This window comes from Chroicocephalus ridibundus, chromosome 7, assembly GCF_963924245.1.
Source record: "Chroicocephalus ridibundus chromosome 7, bChrRid1.1, whole genome shotgun sequence".
Classification (NCBI taxonomy): domain Eukaryota; kingdom Metazoa; phylum Chordata; class Aves; order Charadriiformes; family Laridae; genus Chroicocephalus; species Chroicocephalus ridibundus.
Genome location: NC_086290.1, coordinates 54193836 through 54216562, shown reverse-complemented (window position 1 = coordinate 54216562; position 22727 = coordinate 54193836). Strand labels below are relative to the sequence as shown.

The window sequence follows — 22727 nt, the reverse complement described above, 5'->3', positions numbered from 1 at the left end:
TTCAGCTCTGCTTAACTGAGGTAAGAAGAGGCACGCAGGCTTTCTAGAGCAGATGTTCATTGAAGCTGGAAAAAACTTAAGTCACATATATGGCTTTGTTCTCAGCAGGCTAGGAAGTAAAAATATGGCTGTTACAGGCACGCTTGTACTAACAGAAAGGCTCTAACACATTAGAGCCACTCTTCTTTAAGGTTCTGCGTTTTGGTTTTTAAGTGGCAGGCCTTAGACACTCCAGCAGTGCTGACCGGGAACCCTGCAGCACCCCCTAAGGGAAGTGTTTTGCCTGTTCTCATGAACATAGCTTGATGCTGCAAAACAAGAGGGAGACACAGGAAAAGCAAATGGAGAACTGATCCCCTTTATTGATTGGTCTGAATCCAGAAGTCACTGTCTACTGAAGACATTGTGTGGAAAAAAAAAAAAAAAAAGAGTTGAGTTGTATGATGCATGGGTTTTTCAAGTCTTAAATGATTTCATATCAGAATCACGAAACATATCAAGATGAAAGCATTGTGAAAGCGCTGATCAGAAATCAGTCAAAAATCTGTAGTAAACTACACTTTGTAAACATGATTTACAAACACCTTCCTGTTTGAAACAGGTCAGATGTAATTCCATACTTGAAGATTACTGGAATTGTGGTAAACCCTAACTTAGGCTCTGGAGAGGTTTTTACACTGGAGAAGTTAGAACTCGGATAACAAACAAAAAAGCAGCAACATTTTATGTGCAAATGCCACTCAAGCTGTATCTTAGGAGAAAGTGACTATCCTACCTTGGATATCTTGCTGCTGCAGCAGCAATAACATGAAGCTTTGCAATGAACATGCTATACTTACTGTACAGTTAGCAAAGACATTTGTCTGTACATGCCTCTTTCACGTTGTATTTGTTACGCTAAAAGTGAGAACAAGCGAGTTTAGAATGGAACTGAACCCTCCACTCCAAATTTAAGTCTACAAAAAGGGCAGATCAACTTGTTTTCCAGTATATGTTGCTGTGGGAACAAAAAGAAGTTAAAATAAGAGCGCAGGTCTACAAACAGGATGAAAACGTCACTACTTTAAGCCAGAAGGGTAAAGGATGGGAGAGTGAGAAAAATCTTTCTTAGAGAAAGACTGCAAGGAGATTTAAGACCGCCAACTCATCTACTCTGATGCAGTGTTTAAAACAAGTAGCAAAATAATTCTGTATTTGCAACACCGTGTCAAGTTTCCAAATGAGTTCCTTTGGATTTTTTTCTTTCTTACAGCAAAAAGGCTTTCCTCTAAAGTACTCAAATTTGCTATTGATAATAATTGAAATTGATCAATTTGCTATTGATACTTCTTCCTGTTTGTAACTGGACCGTTGCTGTCCTTCCGTAAGATGCAGAGCTTACATGGCTTAAGGTTACAGAGCTGCATTATACCTTCCATACAATGTATCGCAAGTACAGTGTTAAATTAAAAATATCTTGACTGGAAAATAACTTCAAGGCAAAGACTCTTCGCAGTGAGATGCAAAAGCAGTTTGGAATCTGACAGAGCATGCCACCCCCCAAAATCAGTGCTATCTGTAAATCAGTCCTTCTACCCCGGAAGATTTAAATTCACTTCCTGAGGTCAGTGCAGCAAAAAATAAGATGCTTTTGAAGATGGATGTCAGGACACCCTGTGATACCCACTAACCAGATGTGTGTATACGTGAGCCACAACCATATCATAGCAGGCATTGATAGATGAATGATTAAGGAGAGTCTCCTAGTACCATATACAATTTAAAAATAAAAATAAAAATCACCCTAACAAGTATTGCACACTTCAGGAGTTAAGCCAAGCATTTGTAAGGACTCTCACCAAAGGCTTGCTTATAGAGCTCGGGATTGGGATGGGGATGCAGACTTTAGAATAATTATTACATAAAGATTTTAAAATCAGACTGGAGGAAGGTAAAAATCACAGTACCTATTTCAAACTGGTTGTAACAGTAGCCAAGTAGTTGACTCGTGTGTTGCTCAATTATTCTATAAAAGCATTTTGTTTTATTTAAACTCGGGATGTAGAGGTTTTTCTTCTTAAAGGATTTATCAACCCACCCAGAGCCTCTCTTCAGATAAGCCATTTGCTGTGGTTAAATATGACAGTGAAGTTTAGTAGCCTGTTTTCACTGCATACAATGCAGAAACAGAAAACATTAAGATAGGCTTTTGGGGCACAGTTAAAATTCCCAGTGTGCATAACAGTGAGGTATGCCTCCAGAAGCTGTTCTTTTCGTATTTTTATCCTTTTAAAAATGAACCATAACATACCCATGCAATAATATTTCTGCAGTGTTGCTAAATAAAACCAACTGCACCAAAAATTTACAATGTGGCAGAATTTAAAATTCAAAGAAATATATCATCTTATTCCAGCGAACTGGACTATGTTAATGTACAGAATTATTAAGGGGTCAGTCTTAAAAAAAAAAAATCAACATTTTCACAAGAGCTTGAACACCACTGAGAAAGTGTGTCTAGGGAGGAAAAAAAAAATATATATAAAAGCACAATGCCTGCAAGAAGCGGCACGGCATTTAATGGGCAATGATGCTAGGCCGGCTGGGAGGCCAGGGTTCTGGTTAGGCTAGGCTGGGAGGAAGGCTAGGGTTATGAAGAGTACTCTACACTGGAGAAAATGCTTAAAAAAAAAAATTACAAAATGACCCCCAAAGTTTAGGCAATGATTTGAACATAAGTACACCAGATACTATAGCAAGGGAAAAAACACTGCAAAAAGTACTCTCTATTTACAGAAGAATGATTTAAAGACGTTATGGTTTTCTTTACAAATAGATGTAGAACAGGAATAGTCCACATTTTTAAAAACTCTTTACATATTTATCTTTAGTAAGTCAACCTTCTTGATCACGATCCTCCAACACACGGCCTGTGCAGAAGGCATTTAACGGACTCTCCATCAATTCTTCATTGTGTGGCCCTTGCTCTCTTGGAAAGTCTCTATGGGCACAAGTCAAAAATAGATTTCTTTTTTTGACCCGCAAATTAAAAAAAAGAAAAGTCTGCATAGTTCAGTCATCACTGTCAGACAGAGTCTCATATTGTGCTGAAAGCAGTGGCGCAGGCTCTCGCTCCCATATCCTGTTCTGTTGGTGAGTGGTTGCTTGGCTCATGGACGGTGGGGCACACGCAATGGATGTTGGCGGCGTACTGCTGAGCATCCTCATCGTCAACGGGTTGTAAGGAAACTGTGTTGAACCTGAATCAAAGAGAGGTTCTCCAAGTCAAAACCACGAGCTGTTCTGAGATCCATATCTGAAAAACAGCCTGGTTTTGGTCGTGACAACTAGCAGAAATTCTGCCTCAGGAAATCCTTACATGCTGTAATCTTTTGACCAATATACCAGTGTTACAGCATGTCTACATCTGACCTTTCTACAAATATCACATCTGGTTTGTTAAGTTTGAAAGAAACCCATTTCTCACCTGTTGATGAAGGCCTATCTTCCCAGGCCCACACTGGAGTCTGTCTGTGGTAGTCCCCTTCTGAATGTACAGATGAGACAGAAGAAGGTCTTTCGGTTCCCAAATATCCCTGTCCCGGAATCGGAGACTTAGACTTCCTGTTATTTGACTTGCCGATCAGCTTCTGCTTGCTGACTCCCCCTCCTGGAAGCAGTAGGGACAGATTTTACAAAAATGTTACACTGCATTTTAGCCTACATTTGTTTCTATAAAAATTATCACCTAACAGCAAACAGGAGTTTCACACTGCTGCCTTCTGGCACGCTGAGTTACTACAATTAGTGACTGTATAGGCCAGTCTAACACATTATGGCTAGAAAATCCCTATTCACATCACAATGGAGTTACGTTTCCATTTTTAGGAAGGGAGAAGTTTTCAGTTCAAGCTAGTTCCACCCGTCCTGTGTTCTTCACAGGTGATGTACTACACATGCATTCTCAAACCACGGAGAAGCTTCCGGTATCTAATACACTCTGTTAGTTATCTCTTCCCCGTTTCACCGGTGTTGTCATTGCCCAAGAAATAACTGGCTAATGCTCCTGAAGTCACCAGCACCGTTTTGAAAGCCAGGATTGCTAGAGGGAATGGAAACACCGTCTATGACTTCCAGCGGAAAGACAGTGATTTTCAGTAACACCAAGTTTATTCAAACCCTTAATTTATTTTTTTTTTCTTTAAGACCATGAAATATTTAGGAGCTGCAATACCTCACCTGAATTTGGTGATGGATTAGCTTCTTCCCTACGTGTCTCATTACTTGCTGATACTGCAGCACTGGAACTGCCAGGTGCAACCGCAATGGATTGTGACATTACAACTCCATGTTCCTCACTCTTGTCATCAAAGTTTCCCATCAATGCTTTCCTAATAATGTCTTCCAGACCCAGATTACTGGCAGGATCTGCAAAGGAATGACCCCTAGAACTGACTGCACCTGGGAGATAAAAGAAAACACACAGGAAAAGGTGGGAGGGAAGGCAAAAAACATATCTCAGAGAAATTATAAAGGGATATGGGAAAAAAATTTAGAGAGAGGCAGAAGGGCCGGGGGAGGCGGGGGGGGAACAAAAAATGAATTTTTTTTAAAATGCAAAGCTACATGCTCCAAAGCAGCTGACAATGGCAATGTTAGATGTGCCAGCAAAAAAACAAAGAGCTACAAAATGAGTGCTACTAAATGTCAAACTGTTCGCAAGAGGGTAAATTTTACTTTCATTTTTTAATAGCAAAGGAAGCTGAGCATGCTGATTGTGATAGCATATTAAGTAAAATCTGCAGCTATTATTCAGTTGTAAGAGAAGAGACCAGAAAAATACTTCTCTCAATTATCCATATTAATTTGTCTTATGAAGTGTGATGTGTGTCAAATGTTTATTCCAAAAGCTTGTCTTCCATCTAAATTGATGGAGATCAGCACTTTCTCCATATAAAAGACAGAAGCACTGTACCAGAAGGTGCAGCAACTGGCCAAAATCACATGAAGTCAATGTGTAGTAGTGCAACTCAAGATTCAGGTTTGGCGATTCTTATCTCCCACATTTCAGTTCAATTCTCTGCCTCACCCACCTCTTTAGCACAGTAAAATATTTAATTTCCCCATCTCATAGAAAGTTAGGGGGGGTTATTATTTATTTATCATATTAAAAAAAATTATAAGTATTTTAAATCCAGCAGTTTATAAAGTAAACTAGATTTGATGAACTAATAAGCTCAAGTTTTGTTGAACTACACTGTATTTAAATAAGTGAGGTGCTAACCAATTTCATGACTCCTACCTCTGTGTAGGATTTGCAGAGCACACAAAGAAACATTCTTGCCTAAGTTCCCATTTAAAATATTTTCTGAAACTTCCTTTGGTCATTTTGCTTTTCCCAAAGATACAGGAAACACATTTTCATGTACAATGTTACTTCTTAAATTTTCATTATCTTCCTCATTTACTGGACTCCCCAAAGCATATAAATGAAAGATATTACCTTAGTTTACTTTTTCTGAAACATCTATTGTTTCTTTTACTGAAAATCTTACCTGAGGTAGTGACTGCTGGCAAATTGAATATTTCAGTCCCTGGCTGAGCAGTTGCTGCAATTAAAGCACAACATTTGAGTTTTCTGGTACTACACGACAAGCGATCACCACTACTCTCAATGCACAATGTATAATTACTTTGAACCATTTTCAGTGTTCTGCTTTTTCTTTCTCAATCTTCTCAGATGAATGTGCATCTACATCTTCTCAGGAAAATGATCTATACAGGGTAAAAGTATCTTATATGGTGATGGCTAGCCTTCTTTGAAAGATGTTACTTTAGGAAGCAGACTGACTTTTTGAAGTTTCACAATCTATGTACTTTAAAATGCAAAGCTGCATTTGATTCGCTAAATACATATTTTAGCATACGAACCTAACAGGCTGAGTATTTGTATGTATTAAAAAAAATTAATGGCAATAACTTCGAAGCTGGCTGAACAGTCCCCCTGCACATATTACCTATATTATGTCCAATTTGAGAATAAAGATTTTCAACCACAACGCTGAATTCAACATATAAATGAAGAGATTATTGGCAGCAATGGAAAGTGTGTTTGTACGCCAAGCATGCACACCGAATTTTCAACAGAGCAAAATCTACCGTGCACACAACGGAGACCAAATAAAAAGAACACTGCAACCCTTACTGACCCAGCCTTGCTTCGCAGAATGAGATTCGTTTGCTGCTCAGTGCAAGAGCATTCACTTTCAAATGAACACTTTCTATTAGGTACTGAGTTCACAAACAGCTTGAACTCTTACTACTGCTAATTTTGATACAAGTTCTGCTACGGTTTCTAGGAGAAAAGCAAAGATATAGGTTCTAGTATCATATTCCACCATGTCAGTATCCATTACTGAAACCATATTAAATATTTCTTTTTAACAGCCATAATCATAAGGGCCAAGAAAACACAAAACGTTCAGTTTGTAAGACATCTTTCCAAAGACGAAACAGTTAAATGTTGATACGAAGCAAACTACAGACAGAAAGTTCAGTAGAATGTCAGGTTTCAACAACTCATGAATTATGTGTTTTTTCTGTAGTTTACAGAAACCATTTCCATCTCTCAAATTAAAAGTTAAAAAGCTTAAGTGTGACAGACATACATACACCAGCATTAAAAATAATAATAAAAGACCCTAACCATCTTCCAGTTCTTTGGTCATAAATTATTATATATGTGTCTTGTATTTACAGATTCATATTCGTTCATATGGTTTTTGAAACATATTTAGGCTAGAACATCTGTGGATGGCAGTCATGTAAAGCTTAAGCTGGAAAAATTCAGTGAAAAGGCAAGTCCTGCGTACCTATGTCAGAGTCACCTCCACCAGATGAGTTCAGCTTTCGAAATATCTCCTGTTTCTTGGATTTTACCATTGGTGAAGTGTTCTCAAGTTTGGTGAAAAACGAAGGCAGGTAGCTTATACTACCCGGAGAGCGAGAGTCAGTCCTGCCAAGATCAACATGTCAAAGAGAGAGAACATTTTTCAAGATGTACATTCAAATCTTTCCAAAAGTGGTCAGGCAGAAACCACCAACATTCATATGAGCTTTAGAATTCTTTCTTCAGCCTGTTTTTAGGGGGTTTTTTTGGGACTTGACAAGTCCAGTGACTCTCCAAGGACACCTGCTTTATCCAGGTAACAGGGTTTAAAATTCTACAGCGCACAGAAGTGACCATGTCATGGTCTGTGCTGGAGAGTGGTACAGAGATGACACTCTTACAAATTATCTCAGGGATGCCCGTTTCTGCCTTGCAGCCTGTATGCTGGCTGCAGCTTGCACTGCAAATGAGCAGGTGACGAAATGTTTAAGGTAGAAGCCCAAATACTCATCCCTAGCTGCTCCTCCTATTTACAGTCTTCTCACTCTTGTCCCCAGTACGCCACTAAGAAGGATGCAATTCTTTTCAACTCTGTTCACCCACCCTGTCACACGTGGCCCAAGCAAATAAGCTGTTTCAGGCCTTCTTAGAAACCAGGTAAAATAACCTTACAGATTGGAGCCTGGCTCAAGAGCTGCCATCCTTGCTCTATGGCACAAATTCAGACCAGGATCCACATCCTGTATTTCATACCCCTTATCGATTTTTACATTCACAGGAGCCGGCACACTTTCTGTACATAATTTTTGTCACATTAGCATAAAAAAAATTGCTGAAGTAAATGTCAAACTGACAAGAGGTGCATTTTATCTTCAGATCTTAAAATATGCAAGTTTTAGGCTGTTTACAAAGATGATAAAAGCAGTAGTGTTCCAATTAGAGTTTTAAGAAAAAAATCAACACAACTAAAGCACAAAGAAATTCAGGGGAAAAATCTAAGCTAATACCAGGGTCACGAACAAATTGCACTGTTTTCAAAAGTGGATAAAAACGATCAATTGTATGTTCACTGTGGTGCTTAAGATATTTGAGTTTGTTTACGCAGCAGCAATCTGGCAAATCAGCTTTAATTAAAAAGAAAATCCACCCCATACCTAAATTTTAAAAATAATCTACAAACAAAACAAAAAACCCAAAGAGTCTAGGTTTCCTAGTCCAAGATCCTTAAAATTTTAAGTAGTGCGATCCTCCCTGCTGTGTCCCTGAAAATCCTTTTGCATCTAGCTAACATCCATCATGGACTACAACGCTGCCAGCAACTGCAGAGCGGAGGGGGAAAATAACAAGAAAAAAAAGAATCAATTTCACCAGCATGAGCCTTAAATAAGCGGTGAGCACGTTGGCAGCTACTCCTCCTTCAGCAGGCAGCAAAGCAAACGACAGAAACATCCACTGCAACGTGCACCTGCCAGACGTCCAAAGACTCCAGCACTGCCACAGTCTGCCAGGGAACGCACACAGTTTTATGTTGCAGATCTGGCAGACTGACAAACAGCCCTGGGAAACATCCTGCCTGGTGCATGGACCTCCTGACACCCCACCTTCGCACCTCCTGGGAATTAAGCTCCTTAGCTTAGTGACATTTCATGGGATAAGGTGCTCTACAATCACACGTGTTGGAAACCTGGGTTCCTCCATCCTTCACCAGGACGATATCCAGGAAGCCGATCAGGCTGGAGAAGCCTGAATTATTTAACAAAATTTGTAGAAAATGGACCTTTCCTGAAAATCACTTCAGTTTTATAGAACTGGCACCCAGGAGGAGTTTTGTTATACTGTTTTCTATCAGGTATGACAGAACGCACTGCTCGCACCAAGAAACTTAAGAGAGAACACGCCCAGATGAGTTTCACTCAGGCTTCCCAAAGCACGTCCCAAGTAGCAAGTTTTGAATGCCAGCACAAAAGGATCAACTCTGATTAACAACTTGCCTGTGGTACCAGAGGAAGATCGCTTAAACTGCTCTTTGATAAAGATACTGTTTGCAGCACAAAAATCCAGAAGAATGGTTTTAAAATTCAAGTTTATACATACCTCTGTTCAGTAGGCTCAGTTCTTTGGGAAAGCAAAAGAACGCTTTCCTGTTTCTCATGTACAACCGGGACCTGAGGTGGCGAGATTGGCTCATAGGGCTCTGAAGAGACATGACTCCGCTCTGGAGATTTTCCAGGTCTACATCCATAATTCAAAGAGAGATAAGTACTCTTCATCATGTAATGCAGTAGTTAACACATGTAATTACAGTAGTTACATCACTACTTGGGTCTAATTATATATGTTACATGCTTTACTACACTTGGTGATCTCAAAAAGATGACTTTGAATTGTCCGTAATGATTCTGATAAATTTTAAGTTATTAAATCTTCACCCCTCTAAAGACTGGAAATTAAGCATAAGAAGTGAAGGGATAACTGTTACAAGCTATGTTATGGAGCTAAGCAATTGTCAAAACCAGTGCGACACATTGCTTGAAATAAGACCAAAAGATACTTCTAGTTCCGAGCTACGTTAAGATTACTGTGCGATTTTTCATAAATACCACATCTGGGCATGAATTAAGATTTGCAGTTAAACTGAATGCATGCACTACCTTCCCCTGGACTTGTCAGACAGATTTTCAGGTGACACTCTAGCACTTGGCCGTTGATGGTGGACAGACGGCGACTGTGACTCAGGGCTGTAGCGATTCGATGTCTTTGCTCGAGTAGAAACAGGTGCTGGAGCAGGGGTGGAATTCTGGAATGTAGTGGTGGGAGGTGGCAAAGAGGCCTGAGAAGCTGCTTGGTTTCTAGCAAAGTCTTGTGTAATAATTTGCTGATTGGGGCCAAAAAAATAGAAGAGAGATCTTGGTCAGACATTGTCCAGAGCATACATATTCATGAATTAGATGAATATGAGATAGATTGCAACAAAAAAGATGAGATGATTATAAGTTCAGACACATTATTGTATAATAGCCACAAGTAAAACTAATAATTACAGAATGATTATGTTCCAAAACATATGTTTTCATCATCAAAATACAACTTTTCACATCTGAAAAGATGACCGCAAATAAACCTACACAGATGTGATCAGCAAGGGTGATAAGTCGATGTGTCCTGGGCACGTGTGCCATCCCTTCTGCTTGGGAAGAGGGAGGCGGAGGTTGCTGGGGTGAAGGGGGTTCCTGCTGTGTCCTGTAGCGGTGAATCGGCCCCTCGTACTGCCTGTTTGGGTCACCTAGTTGAAGAAGAAAAGGTCAGTCTGTTAAAACAGCATTACTGAAGCTTCAAGGTTTGAAAGTTCTGTGCTTACAAATTTGAAAGATGTGGTGTTTCTGCATTGGAATTTAGGTATCCTGTGTGATAACCACTTTTTCCCCATTCATACATAGGCCCTAAAATTTAGATAAATAAAGCTTCATTCCACAATGCAGGTGAATTTCAGCTCATTTATCGCCTGCAAACTGTACTGTAATAGTTTGAGCTTTACTAATAGGTAAAAAATTGTGGGCATCAACACCAACACGCAGTAATTTTAAAGAATATATTGAAAATAAATTTCTTATTAGATCAGCTACACTAATGTAAAGGAGCTCTGTTTAATGCCAACTGTCAGTTCCAATATGTTTCCTCTAGTTTTTCCACGGATCACTGCAACAACATACTTCCAAGAAAAGTTTCTGAAAAGTTACAAGCGTGGCAAGCAGTCTCTTAGAGACTCCTAAGATATTTTAGCTTTATTATGATTTCACGGTAAATATAAACAAGATAATTGTGAGAATATTGGCACATGAAGATAAACTTACTCTCTGCCTGGCTTGGTTTAGTTGTCTCCTGTTGATAGGGCTGTAGTTTTTCTTGTGTAGGTACAGGGGAATTTGCAGGGCTGATCACCTCAATGGCATCTCCAGGAGCTTCATACCGGTGGGAGGATACTGAGTAGCAAGCAAAGGTTGTGGAATAAGGTGTAAATATCACACAAGGTTTTTGTTGCCTATATATAGCAGCAGTAGTGCTTCCATTAAAATGACACCAGTGAAATGAAAGTCAAAACACTCTCTTTTTCTCATGATAACTATGGTGAAACAAATATTTCCATAAAGCAGTATTCCAATGCAAACAAAATAATTTTTGTTTCCTAACTTCTGATAATGTAAGTTTATTATCCTGCATTTTATGTTGTAGCACAGAATCTGAACAAAGCAAACAACTCCGAGTTTGCAAGAATCTCGAGTCACTATATGCAAAAAGTGTATTTGCTTATGAGGTGTCTCCACTGTGCAGAGCTGAATATTTTATCATTAAACATTAGAAAAATGTCACAGTTTATTATCTCCCTAAAAGGCTAAGACAGACAGCAAAGAAGTAGATAGTTACTAAGATACGTACAACTACTGGAAGAATCTGAACTTTGAGAGCCCCTATCTCGTGCATCCTTGTCTGAAGCAATCTGTCGAGTGATGATCACATCTATGAAGTTAGCAGCAGTAATTGTAGTCTTTCCTCGAGTTCTCAGCTCTTCCTCGTACCTGGATTTAGGAGGAGGTCCTTTCTCTTTACCAGCCTCTGAATAGACTACTGATGAAGACTGTCCCTGGGACTTGCCACCAGAAAAATTTGGAGATGTATAGGGGCACTGGACAGGCCTCTTTTCTACCTCCAGTGTCTTCTGTTCCATCTGCTGCTGTTCAGTAACCACAGCAGACCGGCGTCCCATATTCTCTTCTATCCTGGTTCCTTCGTGCTTATTTTCTTTTGCTTTGGCAACTTCCATCTGAGGAGCAGAGGCTGCAGCATCTACTAGCGCCGCAAGGGCATCAGCAGCAGTATTGTAACGGGACGCTGGCAACCCTTGAGTAATAGAGGGAGCTCCAGGGGTGAGCTGCCTGTTGGCAAACATTGAATATTCTGAATTATATCACATGAAAAAAGAACTAGAGTCATACCACACATACAACAAAGCGAAGCTTTTGTGACACAAATTTCTATCCAAACTGGACTGGGTGAAAATTAATTTCTGATAAATTCAAGAGCAATAGGATAGTGGTTATCCTCGTCTTGGTAGTATTTTCCTCGGGCTAAATGCACCTTTCAATAAGCTCAAATATTAGAATAGAGATCTCTGCAACAGTAACTTAAGAAACATACATGATACGTAGCTGAGCAGCAGGATCCAAAGGTGTGATTACGCTTGTCCCATTGGTTCCTTGAAAAATACTAGGCCTTTGCTGCAGTATGTTTTCCTGGCTTCTAACTGAAGGAGATGGGGACCGAACATATCCATGACTGCCAGGTCTGCCAGGCTGCTCTGTACCTGCAGAACATAGGGCAAAGGGGAACAAATAAAAAAAAAAAAAAATAGAGATCACTCTTACAACGACGCAGAAATATATCAATGCCATCTCCTCCACATCCTTTCCCAGTTGTCTTCACCACTTTAGATGTATTAAAGCTTTAAATGGCAGTATTCTGTTTACAGCACTGTAAATGACATGCAAGTTGTGCTAGTGATAACTGGGGTTCACCTTATTCCCTAGGTACTGCGTTGCTATGAGAGAAAGATCAAGAAGCCTGGTACTTGCTGAAGTTGCAGTTACGACCAGAACTGCTAAGTAATAGGAGCCTGCCGTAAGTGCAGACTAAAACCAAACTGTGTAATAAGTTATTACTAAGCTGCGTGTTGCCAACAGCAGCTATAGGAAATGAACAGTTACAGCCTATGAGACAACCGATCCAAATGTAGTAATGTGCACTCACCTGGCCGAAGATAAAGTTCAGCGGGGACTGAAGCTATTCTCTCCCTCTCTCGTTCTCGTTCTCTTTCCCGCTCTCGCTCACGTTCCCTCTCCCTTTCCCGTTCCTTCTCCCTCTCCCTTTCCCGCTCCCTTTCAGCATTTGCAGCTGCAGAAGCTGCCAGGTGTGTAGGGTGTCCTGGAAGGTCCACAAGATAAAATGAAGTAGCGAAAAGAGATACTCAAGCATAATTTGACGTAAACACTTGCCAATATATTCTGCCATCCACTTACAGCAAAATTTCTCAAATACATTTTCATTCCACTCAAGACTATCTCCTTATTTAGGAAGACAAAAGCTTAACATTGCAATGACAGTGGAAGGCTCAACAACTTTTTACTGAAGTGGTTTCTATACAGTTAGAAATTAGACAGCTTATAGACCCAAATTCCACCTTTCAACACATGTAATATGAGGTTGGTGAAATCATAATTAAATGACTATAGATAAAGACCTGACAGAATGAGGCAAATTTTGAAAGTGTCAGCGCTCCTTCAGCTGCTAGTGTAACTATAAAGGATATCATTAAGAAAACCTTTGCTATCCCAGTGAGAAGTGCATGCAAAAAGCTTCGCCTGAGAAAATATCAGAACTCAACCTTAATGAAAGTTAAATAAAGATGGTCAATTATCTCAGCACGTCAGATGATTAGAGACATCACCAAATCCTAAGAGCTCTTACCTGGTGACAGAGAAGCAGGATTGTAAGGCCTGGGAGGGAACGTAAGCTGGGTACCAGGGATATACGTGATTCTCTCCATGGGTGGTGTGCTTGTTCCTCCGGGATGAGGCACTAAGATAGTGGGAGCCATATTGTTCAGGTCAATAATTCCTGTTAAGGGATGACACACATAAGAATGGCCATTCAAGGACAGACGGATGGTCCACTCATTATATATTCTGTTCATTGATAACAGTCAGCAGTGAACGTTTAGTGGGAAAAAAAATATAAGAATAAGACAAGTGCAGAACTATATTCCAGCTGGTTATACTCTCTTAAATCTGGCAATCAGCAATTTAGAAACAAACTAAGTCAGAATTTGCATTTCTAGCACTCCCTCTAATTACATCTTCAACACTAATAAGCCTTACAGCCTTCCCTTTAACAATATTGATTATGTACAGTTTTCCTTTATATCCACAAAAGCCAGTTAGATGTATGACAACTCATTTGCAAGCACATCTATACACATGCACTTGTCTGCATGCACCCACCCATCCATCCAAACACATACGTTTATAAGCAGCAACAAAACAACCAAACCAACCAAACAAACCACACCGCATACCCAAAACACACTTTAAAGAACATCAGGAAAAACACAGGCATACCTCTTGCTCCTGCATACGGGAGAGCTAAAGTTTGCTCTCTAGGAGATAATCCTCTCGTTACATCAGGACGTAAATTGACTTGCATCTGCTGTGAGGTAATGTAGTCATTTAGGATTGTCTGTCGTGTATTCTCCATTGCGTAAAGCTGATACTGACTTGGGTAGCCTGGGGTGGGCGAGAGCTGCCTTTGGAACAGGTAAGCAGCAGCAGCTGAGGGTGAAGGAGAAGAAAAAAGAAGGTTTAGGAAGCAGTATGGGTGATACCGAAATAATGAAAGTTTCAGATGTTTATGCAGCTTCAATGAGAAGTGCTACCAATTCTCTCTAGCCATTACCAAATGAATTAAAATAACATTTTAATACTGATGTTTTATTGAAATTATGCACTGTATGCGGACAGAAAAAGATAAATAATCCAGACATTCTCAAAACGTAAAGGGCTGAAACACCTAAAGAAGGTTAGAATACCTCACAGCAGAGGACTAATGGATAGGTTAAAAGGAAGTCTACTGCATTTAATATCACCAGGGACAACCCGATAATCCCTCAGTAAGAATGAATCACAGTCCTGAACAGAGGGGGTCTTCATTACACTTTTATTTTATAGCATCTTCCATATCCTTCTTCAAATAGCTTTCCTGAAAGCTTTTAATATATTTCACAAGTATTATTTAAAAATACTGTCTGAACTTTTTAACAAAACAGAAGCAATCTGGCAGCTTCTAAAAGAGAGTTACAGTACTATACAATAATATTTTAATAAATTTCTTGGTTAGATATTAAACCCCCCGCTAAACTGAAATCAAACTACAACGGTGTGTATATATATCCTTTTATAAATTATATCTGGCCATTGAGAATTGCTTTTTAAAAGTCTCTTTTCTATGCATCAAAGCATACAATATTTCTAAAACTAAAAAACACAAGACAAACATATTTACCAGGATCCAGAGCCCTGTGAAATGGCATAGCAGGATCTAAATGAGGAGGGAGGTGACTCCTATAGACTTCAGGAGTTGCTCCTCGGTGATGAGGGTCAAAAGGACTGTGAGTCACCACGGGATCGACCCCTGGGACTGGAGATTTTGCTGGCACACTCTCCCTCTGTGTTGGAGTAAGTGTGTTTTTCCTTTCATGATTTGCTGGCTTCCCAGAAGATATTCCAGCTAAAACAAATGAAAAACCCAAATTAATAAAATGCATATTTTCCAGCAGAAAATTCAGCTGTAGGTATATACCGGCTCCCAAGGAATGTTCTAGAGGACCCTGCAAACTGATACAATAAATCACAGAGAATATTTAACATCAGACTCTTTCTAGTGAAAAATCTAAATCCTAAAACTAAGACTGGTAGCACTTCACCATATTACCTCCTTCACCTAGATACCTCTGTAATTTAGGAATAGCTTCTGCCCTCAAAACACTTTCAATATGATCCATAATCAAATGCAAATTGAGATGGAATTGCCTTCCCACCTCTGTGTTACAATACAGCAGATTCTCATTTTCTTATGTCAATTAACAGCTTACAGCCTTCTAAAATTCCTTCCAGCCACCCTCCAAATTGAGAGAAGCCATTAGAATTAAAAAAAAAAAAAAAAAGCAGAATGGATTACAGAAACCAGTTTAAAAGTAAGTTTAAAATTAAATTATTAAAACTTCGTGGTTTACTCTGGATAAGAAAAACATACCCTCACTAACTCTATTCATCATAGGTGAACTCCTGGACATTGGACTCTGATAGTTCACAGGTGTCCTTCGAGCATTGGTATCATCATAAATCCCAGGGCTCAGCTGTGATTTGGGAGTTTCATGAAGAGTTGACCTGAGAACAGAGGGACCAGAGCTGACTACAGATGTGTGACGGGAACGTACTGCATCCCCGGTCTTCACATCTTCATATTTTCCTCGCTCCACCACCTTCACGTTTTCTGGCACCATTTCCAGCTGAGGCATTCCACGGGGTAGCTTGCTTGGTCCAGTGATTAAAGATTTTACGTTATGTTTGATGGCAGACTGGCCAGAGTTGCTTTCATATTTTATGGGTGTGCCCTGAAAAGGAGGAAGAGATCAGGTAAGGTTATCCTGCCAATGTTTCAGTCGTGCTAAAAACCTCACGTTGCTGACACCGTAGTTCATTGCTTCTATCACATCAGCACAAAATACAACTGCATCTTAGGGATTGTTACTTGTTAGTTCTCTCATACTTGCTTGCAAGTGTCTTCCCTACAGGTGAAGTGTCAGGATTTTTCTAATACGCGGAAACTATTTTTAAGCTTTGTAAGTTGGTAGCTTTCTTAGAACAACCACCCCCACTTGTCAGTACTCAAATATCCTGAACTGATTTGCTACTTAGTCTGTAAGCAACTGTACAAATCTAGTAGTGCTTTTTGTATTCACCTGAGATATGGAGCCTTCTATGATTGGCCTGGTCGTCTGCACCATTTCAGGAGTCTTGCGACTCTCCTGGCTTAATAGGTCCTGTCTTGGGATTTCATGGATGGAACGACCCATTTCTTTTATAGTAGTGACTCCATCATATGGTTTCCCCTTAGTAATGGCTCCTTCAAACGTCCTTATGGGAGGTGACTCTCTCTTAATCTGTTTAGGGTATTTCAAGCCTTCTTCAAAACTTTCAGCTGTTGCTCTTGGCGTGCCTTTTATAGAAAGAAAGAATCACATTACTGGTATTAATAATTACTAAGTTTCTTTTTTCATAAACAGAGTAACTAACTACATGTCATAATACAGGAATTTTGGTTTGCTATAGTCTACGATAACGTATTCTGAAGACAAAAAAAAATCACCACAAAAATAATACTTAAAAATTCAATCTGTTACTGAAAGCATCCCATGTTATTTCAGATGCTGAAATAAAGGAAATAGCATACGGCTTCAGAGGTTTGGGGGAACTGTCAGTGTTCATTTAAAAAAAAAAAAAGTGCTAATTACCAAGTATTCACATTAAAAACAGTCTGTTTTCCAAAAAGAAATAAAATGCTATGTTTACACACTAGCTTTGTACGCAGCATATCAGAAAGCTGCTGATTTATGCTCTGAAAATGTTTAATAAAATAAGCTCCACCTTAAACACAGCTACCATTGTTAATAACAGTTTTAAGGTTAAGAAATCCAGATTTTTGAAGACGTAATTAGTGCTTGCCTTCAAAACTTGCACTACTTTACCTTGCATTATAGAGCCAGACAACACTGTTCTCTCTTTCAGTTCAGCATGCGGGCTTCCCCTAGGCAGTGCACGGCATATTAAACCTAAAATTAAAGTGAACATAATTTAGAGAATTAAACAAGTGATCAAAAAAAAAAAAAATCCCCCAAAGAACAGAAACCCTCCTCCTCCTTATATACATTACAGATAGTATCTCCATCACAGTAGTGCCCAGAGGGCCCAGCCTCACTATGCCAGGCATTGTATCAACACGTTACAAACACCTTCCTGCCCGAAAAAAATATCTTTGATTCAAGTATTTATGCTATTACATTGTTGCAAGTTTTAACGTATTTAGAAAACACAAGGTATTTCTTATAATTAAGCTTAACTCTTGTCCCAAAAGCAGTCACTACTTCTCTTTACGCTCCACTTCAGTCACCTTACCTAGTACAGAAAGGCGTTCATGATGGGAAGCGGGATAAAAAGAAAAAAACACCCCAAAATATACCTCCAAATTAATCAAAGTTCATATGGAATCATGTGGGAAGAGTTGAATTTACTGTTCCTATAGCAGGAATCTAAATCAAACTCCCAGAGAACTCAATTTTCCACTCCTCGAGGACAGAAAATGTGTCAGAGTGATGAGATACAGCATAAAGTATCAGAGCAGCTCCTCGCATGCCGAAAGAGCCCAACAGTGAACAAAATGTATCAGCAACTTAAAGACAATGATGAATTTCTACATACCACCCAGAAGTCTCGTACTCATATTGTTCCATCTGATGAAAATGTACACAAAATAGCCTTTAAGGGCTACCCAAAGATGGGACAAAATGCACTTAAGGAGTGAGACTCCACAGTTTAGGCATGAAACATTTCCTTTTGTTTGTATTTTTTAAAAACCATCAGAACAGTTACATAATGGCCTGACTTGACCTTTGCAGGCTTAGTTTGATTACAGTTTATTAAATCAAAATAATACTAGAGATGCCCTGAAGCAGGATACAGCAGCTGTGCAAGTCCTCTGCTTGATAGAATTTAAGAGGTTTATTGCAGGAATGCAAAAGGTCACACCAACGCGTTCCCAAGTTACTATGCCATGGCTGAGACCAAGGTTTAAATGAATGGGTGTCTCCATGGAGTCCCCGCTGTATGACCTGGGGTTGTTTGAGCTCTGCTGGGACTGGGAAGAGTCAGTTATGTGTGTCAGATCTCCTGAGAGGCGTACGTGCCAGCGGAACTACCTGCAGTTTTGGTAACGCATGAGCAAAACAAAAAAGGAAAACTAGTATCTACCCCAGTCTTACTTCCAGCCCATTGTAATTGTAGTGATTATTACATAGATTTGGTTAGAAGTATAAGATTTAAATCCAATTTCTCTTTTAGTCTGCTCCACAAAATAACTCTAAATACTCTTAAATGAATGCAAAAGGTTCGGATAAAACACAAACCACCTTGGAAGCAGCTGTTTTTACCTTCCAGTGGTGCGGACACTGGAGACTCCCGCATTGACATTCCTTGCTTTATATTTCCTTCCATTGTATCATAGCTTCTCTTTAAACTGATTTCATGAGCAGTTCTTGGACTCCTTGTTCCTTCACGAACATTTTTAATAGCTAGAAAAATTTACAAGAGTGTGGTTAGGATATGTGGACAATAGAAAAAAAAGACACACAAGCACTACGTTTAATGAGACCACAGGTCATTAATACTTTAACAACACAACTTAAATATAACACCATAACATTAAATCTCAACCTTAAAAAGATCTTTTATCGTTTGTAAAAAATATATTTGTTCAAACAGTTACTCATTTATCAGTATTTCAATTGAAGTTCAAAGTTAAATGATAACACTTCTTTTGATTTTAAAACAGATCATTTTAATGTTTAACCTTCCAAAATAAAAATATTCCATGACAAATTGGAAATAAACAGCACGGAAATTAAATAGTTAAACTATATTTTAAATACATAGTACAGGAGACTCTTCAGAACACAGGAACAATTTCTGGATTGCTTTAGTTCTCGTGCCCTCAAAACCACATGCAGGTCAATACTTCCGACACCCCAGAGACAGGTTTACACCCATCCACTCGGAAGCGGATATGCTTCAGCTACGGATTATAAAAGCAGAACCTGCTGCAGCCTTGACTTTGATCAGGTAGAATATACAAATACTCACTATCATAAGATAAAATATGCCCACTTTTGCCTTCATAAATAACATGGCCTTTGGCTGAAGCTTCCTCTCGGCACTTTTCTGGGCTGCTGTCTTCTGTAGCTAGCCGGGTGATAGTCCCCTTCAACAACGCATCAGCTGCTATGCCAGACTGGGACAGAGCTGGCGTACCCTGCATTTAAATCAAGCAAAAATAATTCAGAACATGTGTATTTATTTAAGAGAATAGGGAGCAGTGAAAGGGAAAAAAACCCAAACAACAAACCCAAACCCCATGACACGTTTTAGATCTAGAAAACCAATTACTTTATTAAGCAGTATGGCTTAAACTTCTGCCTCTATTATTGGGCACTTAACCTAAATATTAGTGAGATGATTTGTATGCAATTCGCTACCTTGTTAAGAAATACAGAAAGAAGAAGAGGGAGTACAATATTACAGAAGTATTTCATGTCCTATAACACTATTTTGGAGGAAGATAACATATACTACATACTTAATGATGCCACTAGGTTTTATTTCTATCCAAAGTAATGAAACCTCCCCTTCTCAGTGGAGAATTATTACTATTGCTCTGTGTAACTGGAGATCTCAATCAACCAAAACAGTAGCATTTCAAAAATGATGAGACAAAAGGGCTTAATTTACCTTTTTGGATTTAAATAGCATCCGCACAAGACTGGTTACAGTTGATTTTAATATTTGAACTCAGGTGTGAAGCTATTTTCACGGAAGTTGCTAATAAGCCTTCAGTTAGGTACACCAAAGGCTCTGCTGGTTTTATTTAAAAAGTTTAAAGACTCATATACATGAAGATAAAATCATGGTAATGCTGACTTCAGCAATAGTGGGATTTGACCATCTGCTTGTATTAAAATTTCTTTTTTGCAAGGCAGTTCTTACAATGTGATATTTATTTCTTTCAGACATGCAAATACATTCAAAGTGATAGTTTAAATATGCTGTTTTGTTACAGCCTTCTGAGTAAGGGGAAAAATACCTGAGTTATGGAGCCTCTCAAAGAAGGAATGGTCTCAACAGAAACCTTATTGGTTGGAGTTCCTCGCGTTATACTTCCCTCCTGTATCGTTGTGGTACCTGATTTGAAATAATAAGACATTCTGATAAATAAAAGAATAAAAAAAAAGTAGCTTCTCTATTTGAAATAATTAAAAACCCTAGTGAGAACGGTTAGTTTACACTAAAATACAGGGAAAAATTCATTTTAGCAGCATGCATCTGAGGCAGTTACACTATCTCTTCTTTTAACATAGTCTTTTACAGACTAAAAGTCTTTTACAGCACTAACCCATGGTATTTAGTCTCTTTTCTTTTGATGTATTTAGGTATTTCACATAGTTGCTCTGCACATGCTCTAGTGAACAACTGCATTTTGACACTGGCATGCCTTGAAACAAATGTTTTTAAATGAGCCATGCAGACAGGAGGAGCTAGCTACAAATGACATGCCTCGGAAAATAGGGAGCAGATTAATCAAATAATACTTAAAAATAACACTTCAGCAGTTTGAGCTCTAGAAGTTAATTCTCTCAGTTTTCTCAGGCTCTGACAAACTTTCTTAATCTGTATGACTTTCTTTACCTCGAACCACACTTTCATGTTGTGCCCTGACCAGGAGTCCCTCAGGCTGGGAATTCTGACTTCTGGGAGAGAATTCTTCTTGTTTGATATAGGGCAGGGAAGCTATTTAGAAGAAGAAAAATAAAAAGTTTGTTGTGTTTTTTTCTTTAATTATGAGTCATTAAACAGTCTATATAAACCACACATCAGCTTTTCTTTTCTTACCAGATTTGGCTGACTCCTGCTGCCTTGGCAGCCCAAGAGAGATGGAACCCACTGATGGCTTTGCTGTTTCTTGGGTGTAGGAAGCTTGACTATGGGATGTTAAGTAAGTGCCAGGTGTTCCCTGAAACAACAAATATATTATGTGTTAATTCTTGTTTCTGGAAGGAAGATTCACATCTATGTTTAAAGCAGAATGCAAATGCTAATATGATCCTATCTCAGAATCCTACAGTACCTCACTGCAAAGTATCAAAGTGCAGAACATCAGGAGTGTAGTGTCACTGTTTGGAGATGCAGTTCACCTAAACTGGACATCCTCAACCATGCTACTAAATGTAAATTACTGCAATACGTTCTGTTTTCTAAGGCATCTGCAATTCCTGGACTTTTAGAGGTGGCATGTATAGGTCTTAAGTGTTAATACTGTGGAACACCTAAACGAATACAAGATGTTGAAGGTTGGTGAAAGGGCAAAAAATTGACATAGCACAGATTTTCCAATAATACTTCTCTTACTTGTGAGATTGAGCCTCCCATGATGAAGGAAGGTTTTTCTGATGGCACACTTGTTTTGGAGGATGGAATGAGAGGAGGTGGTGGTCTGGTGGGTCTGGTTGTTGGAAGGCGGACTCCTTCAGGTATATTGGTTATTACTTGATGGGGTGCTGGCTGGAGAACTTGGGGAAAAATCATACATTAAATATTACAGTCTGTTTCAGCTCTACGAGTTGTTACAGACAGGAACAGAAATAGCACATTTCATCTCAATTTCTGATGGGAATTGTCTCACAATACCCAAAAGCTATCTAGCTGTATTTACAACCTTGCATATTTAATTACCTCGAATATTTAACCTTGCAGCAAAGTTCAAAAAGAAACAGTAAAAGCTGCACTGTAGAATTGCAGGCTCTGAAAACTAAGCTTTTAAAAGTAACAGCCCAGGGTAGATGCAAGTTTTGTGCTGTTTTCCTATTTTTAAAAAAAAGTACCTATTCTTTTAATAGAATGCAACTGTGTCAAGTATAATCTAAGCTTCCCTGATTTTGTCTTTTCTTAGCATGACATTATATTCTGGAGGAAAAAGCAATAATCCAAGTTTCACAATTAAGATCTGTCTGTTATTTCACTATTTTGTAAAACATTCATACTATAATATTAAGCAACTACAGTCAGAAACGAATGCCAAAGATAGCAGCTTTCTCTCTTCCTCAACTTCCCCCCTTCATAAGAAAGGCCACCCATGAATATGACTGTACTTGTATTAAGCTGAAAAACTCTTGATGACTTTGTCCCTACGCTGTTCTAACGCTTTTCAGATCATCCTATTTGCTTAATAAAATACATGTTATGCAGCTGATGCAGCAACAAAACCCAAAAATACAACCTCACTGGAGCTAGAAAAATACCAAGCACCTATTTACACAGACACAGAGAAAAGAGAAAAAAATAATCTATTTTCTTCTTTTGTTAATTCACAAAGTGTTTAGAGAATAATTTGATACTACATCAAGTCACAAAACTCTGTGACTACTGTG

At 38.9% G+C, this 22727-nt stretch overlaps 1 protein-coding gene across 5 annotated transcripts in view; it reads right to left on the bottom strand.

The window, feature by feature from the left end:
* Nucleotides 1-1740: 1740 nt before the first annotated feature.
* Nucleotides 1741-22727, bottom strand: part of NCOR1 (nuclear receptor corepressor 1) — a 72359-nt gene continuing 51372 nt past the window's right edge. For 4 of the 5 annotated variants that reach the window (XM_063341400.1, XM_063341401.1, XM_063341402.1 and 1 more), the window contains 24 exons: nt 21709-21869; nt 21193-21313; nt 20989-21090; nt 20387-20484; nt 19390-19558; nt 18681-18821; nt 17223-17306; nt 16437-16693; nt 15728-16088; nt 14978-15202; nt 14038-14247; nt 13388-13537; nt 12671-12844; nt 12062-12227; nt 11303-11799; nt 10720-10848; nt 9994-10151; nt 9520-9743; nt 8963-9100; nt 6852-6994; nt 5535-5588; nt 4219-4440; nt 3467-3649; nt 1741-3239 (listed from right to left, as the gene is read on the bottom strand). In XM_063341400.1, the coding sequence (XP_063197470.1) occupies nt 3052-3239; nt 3467-3649; nt 4219-4440; nt 5535-5588; nt 6852-6994; nt 8963-9100; nt 9520-9743; nt 9994-10151; nt 10720-10848; nt 11303-11799; nt 12062-12227; nt 12671-12844; nt 13388-13537; nt 14038-14247; nt 14978-15202; nt 15728-16088; nt 16437-16693; nt 17223-17306; nt 18681-18821; nt 19390-19558; nt 20387-20484; nt 20989-21090; nt 21193-21313; nt 21709-21869 (4355 nt within the window). In that variant the 3' untranslated portion in view covers nt 1741-3051. Of the gene's footprint in view, nt 3240-3466; nt 3650-4218; nt 4441-5534; nt 5589-6851; nt 6995-8962; nt 9101-9519; nt 9744-9993; nt 10152-10719; nt 10849-11302; nt 11800-12061; nt 12228-12670; nt 12845-13387; nt 13538-14037; nt 14248-14977; nt 15203-15727; nt 16089-16436; nt 16694-17222; nt 17307-18680; nt 18822-19389; nt 19559-20386; nt 20485-20988; nt 21091-21192; nt 21314-21708; nt 21870-22727 lie in introns of those variants that run through there. The other variant, XR_010071981.1, reaches the window with a different exon arrangement.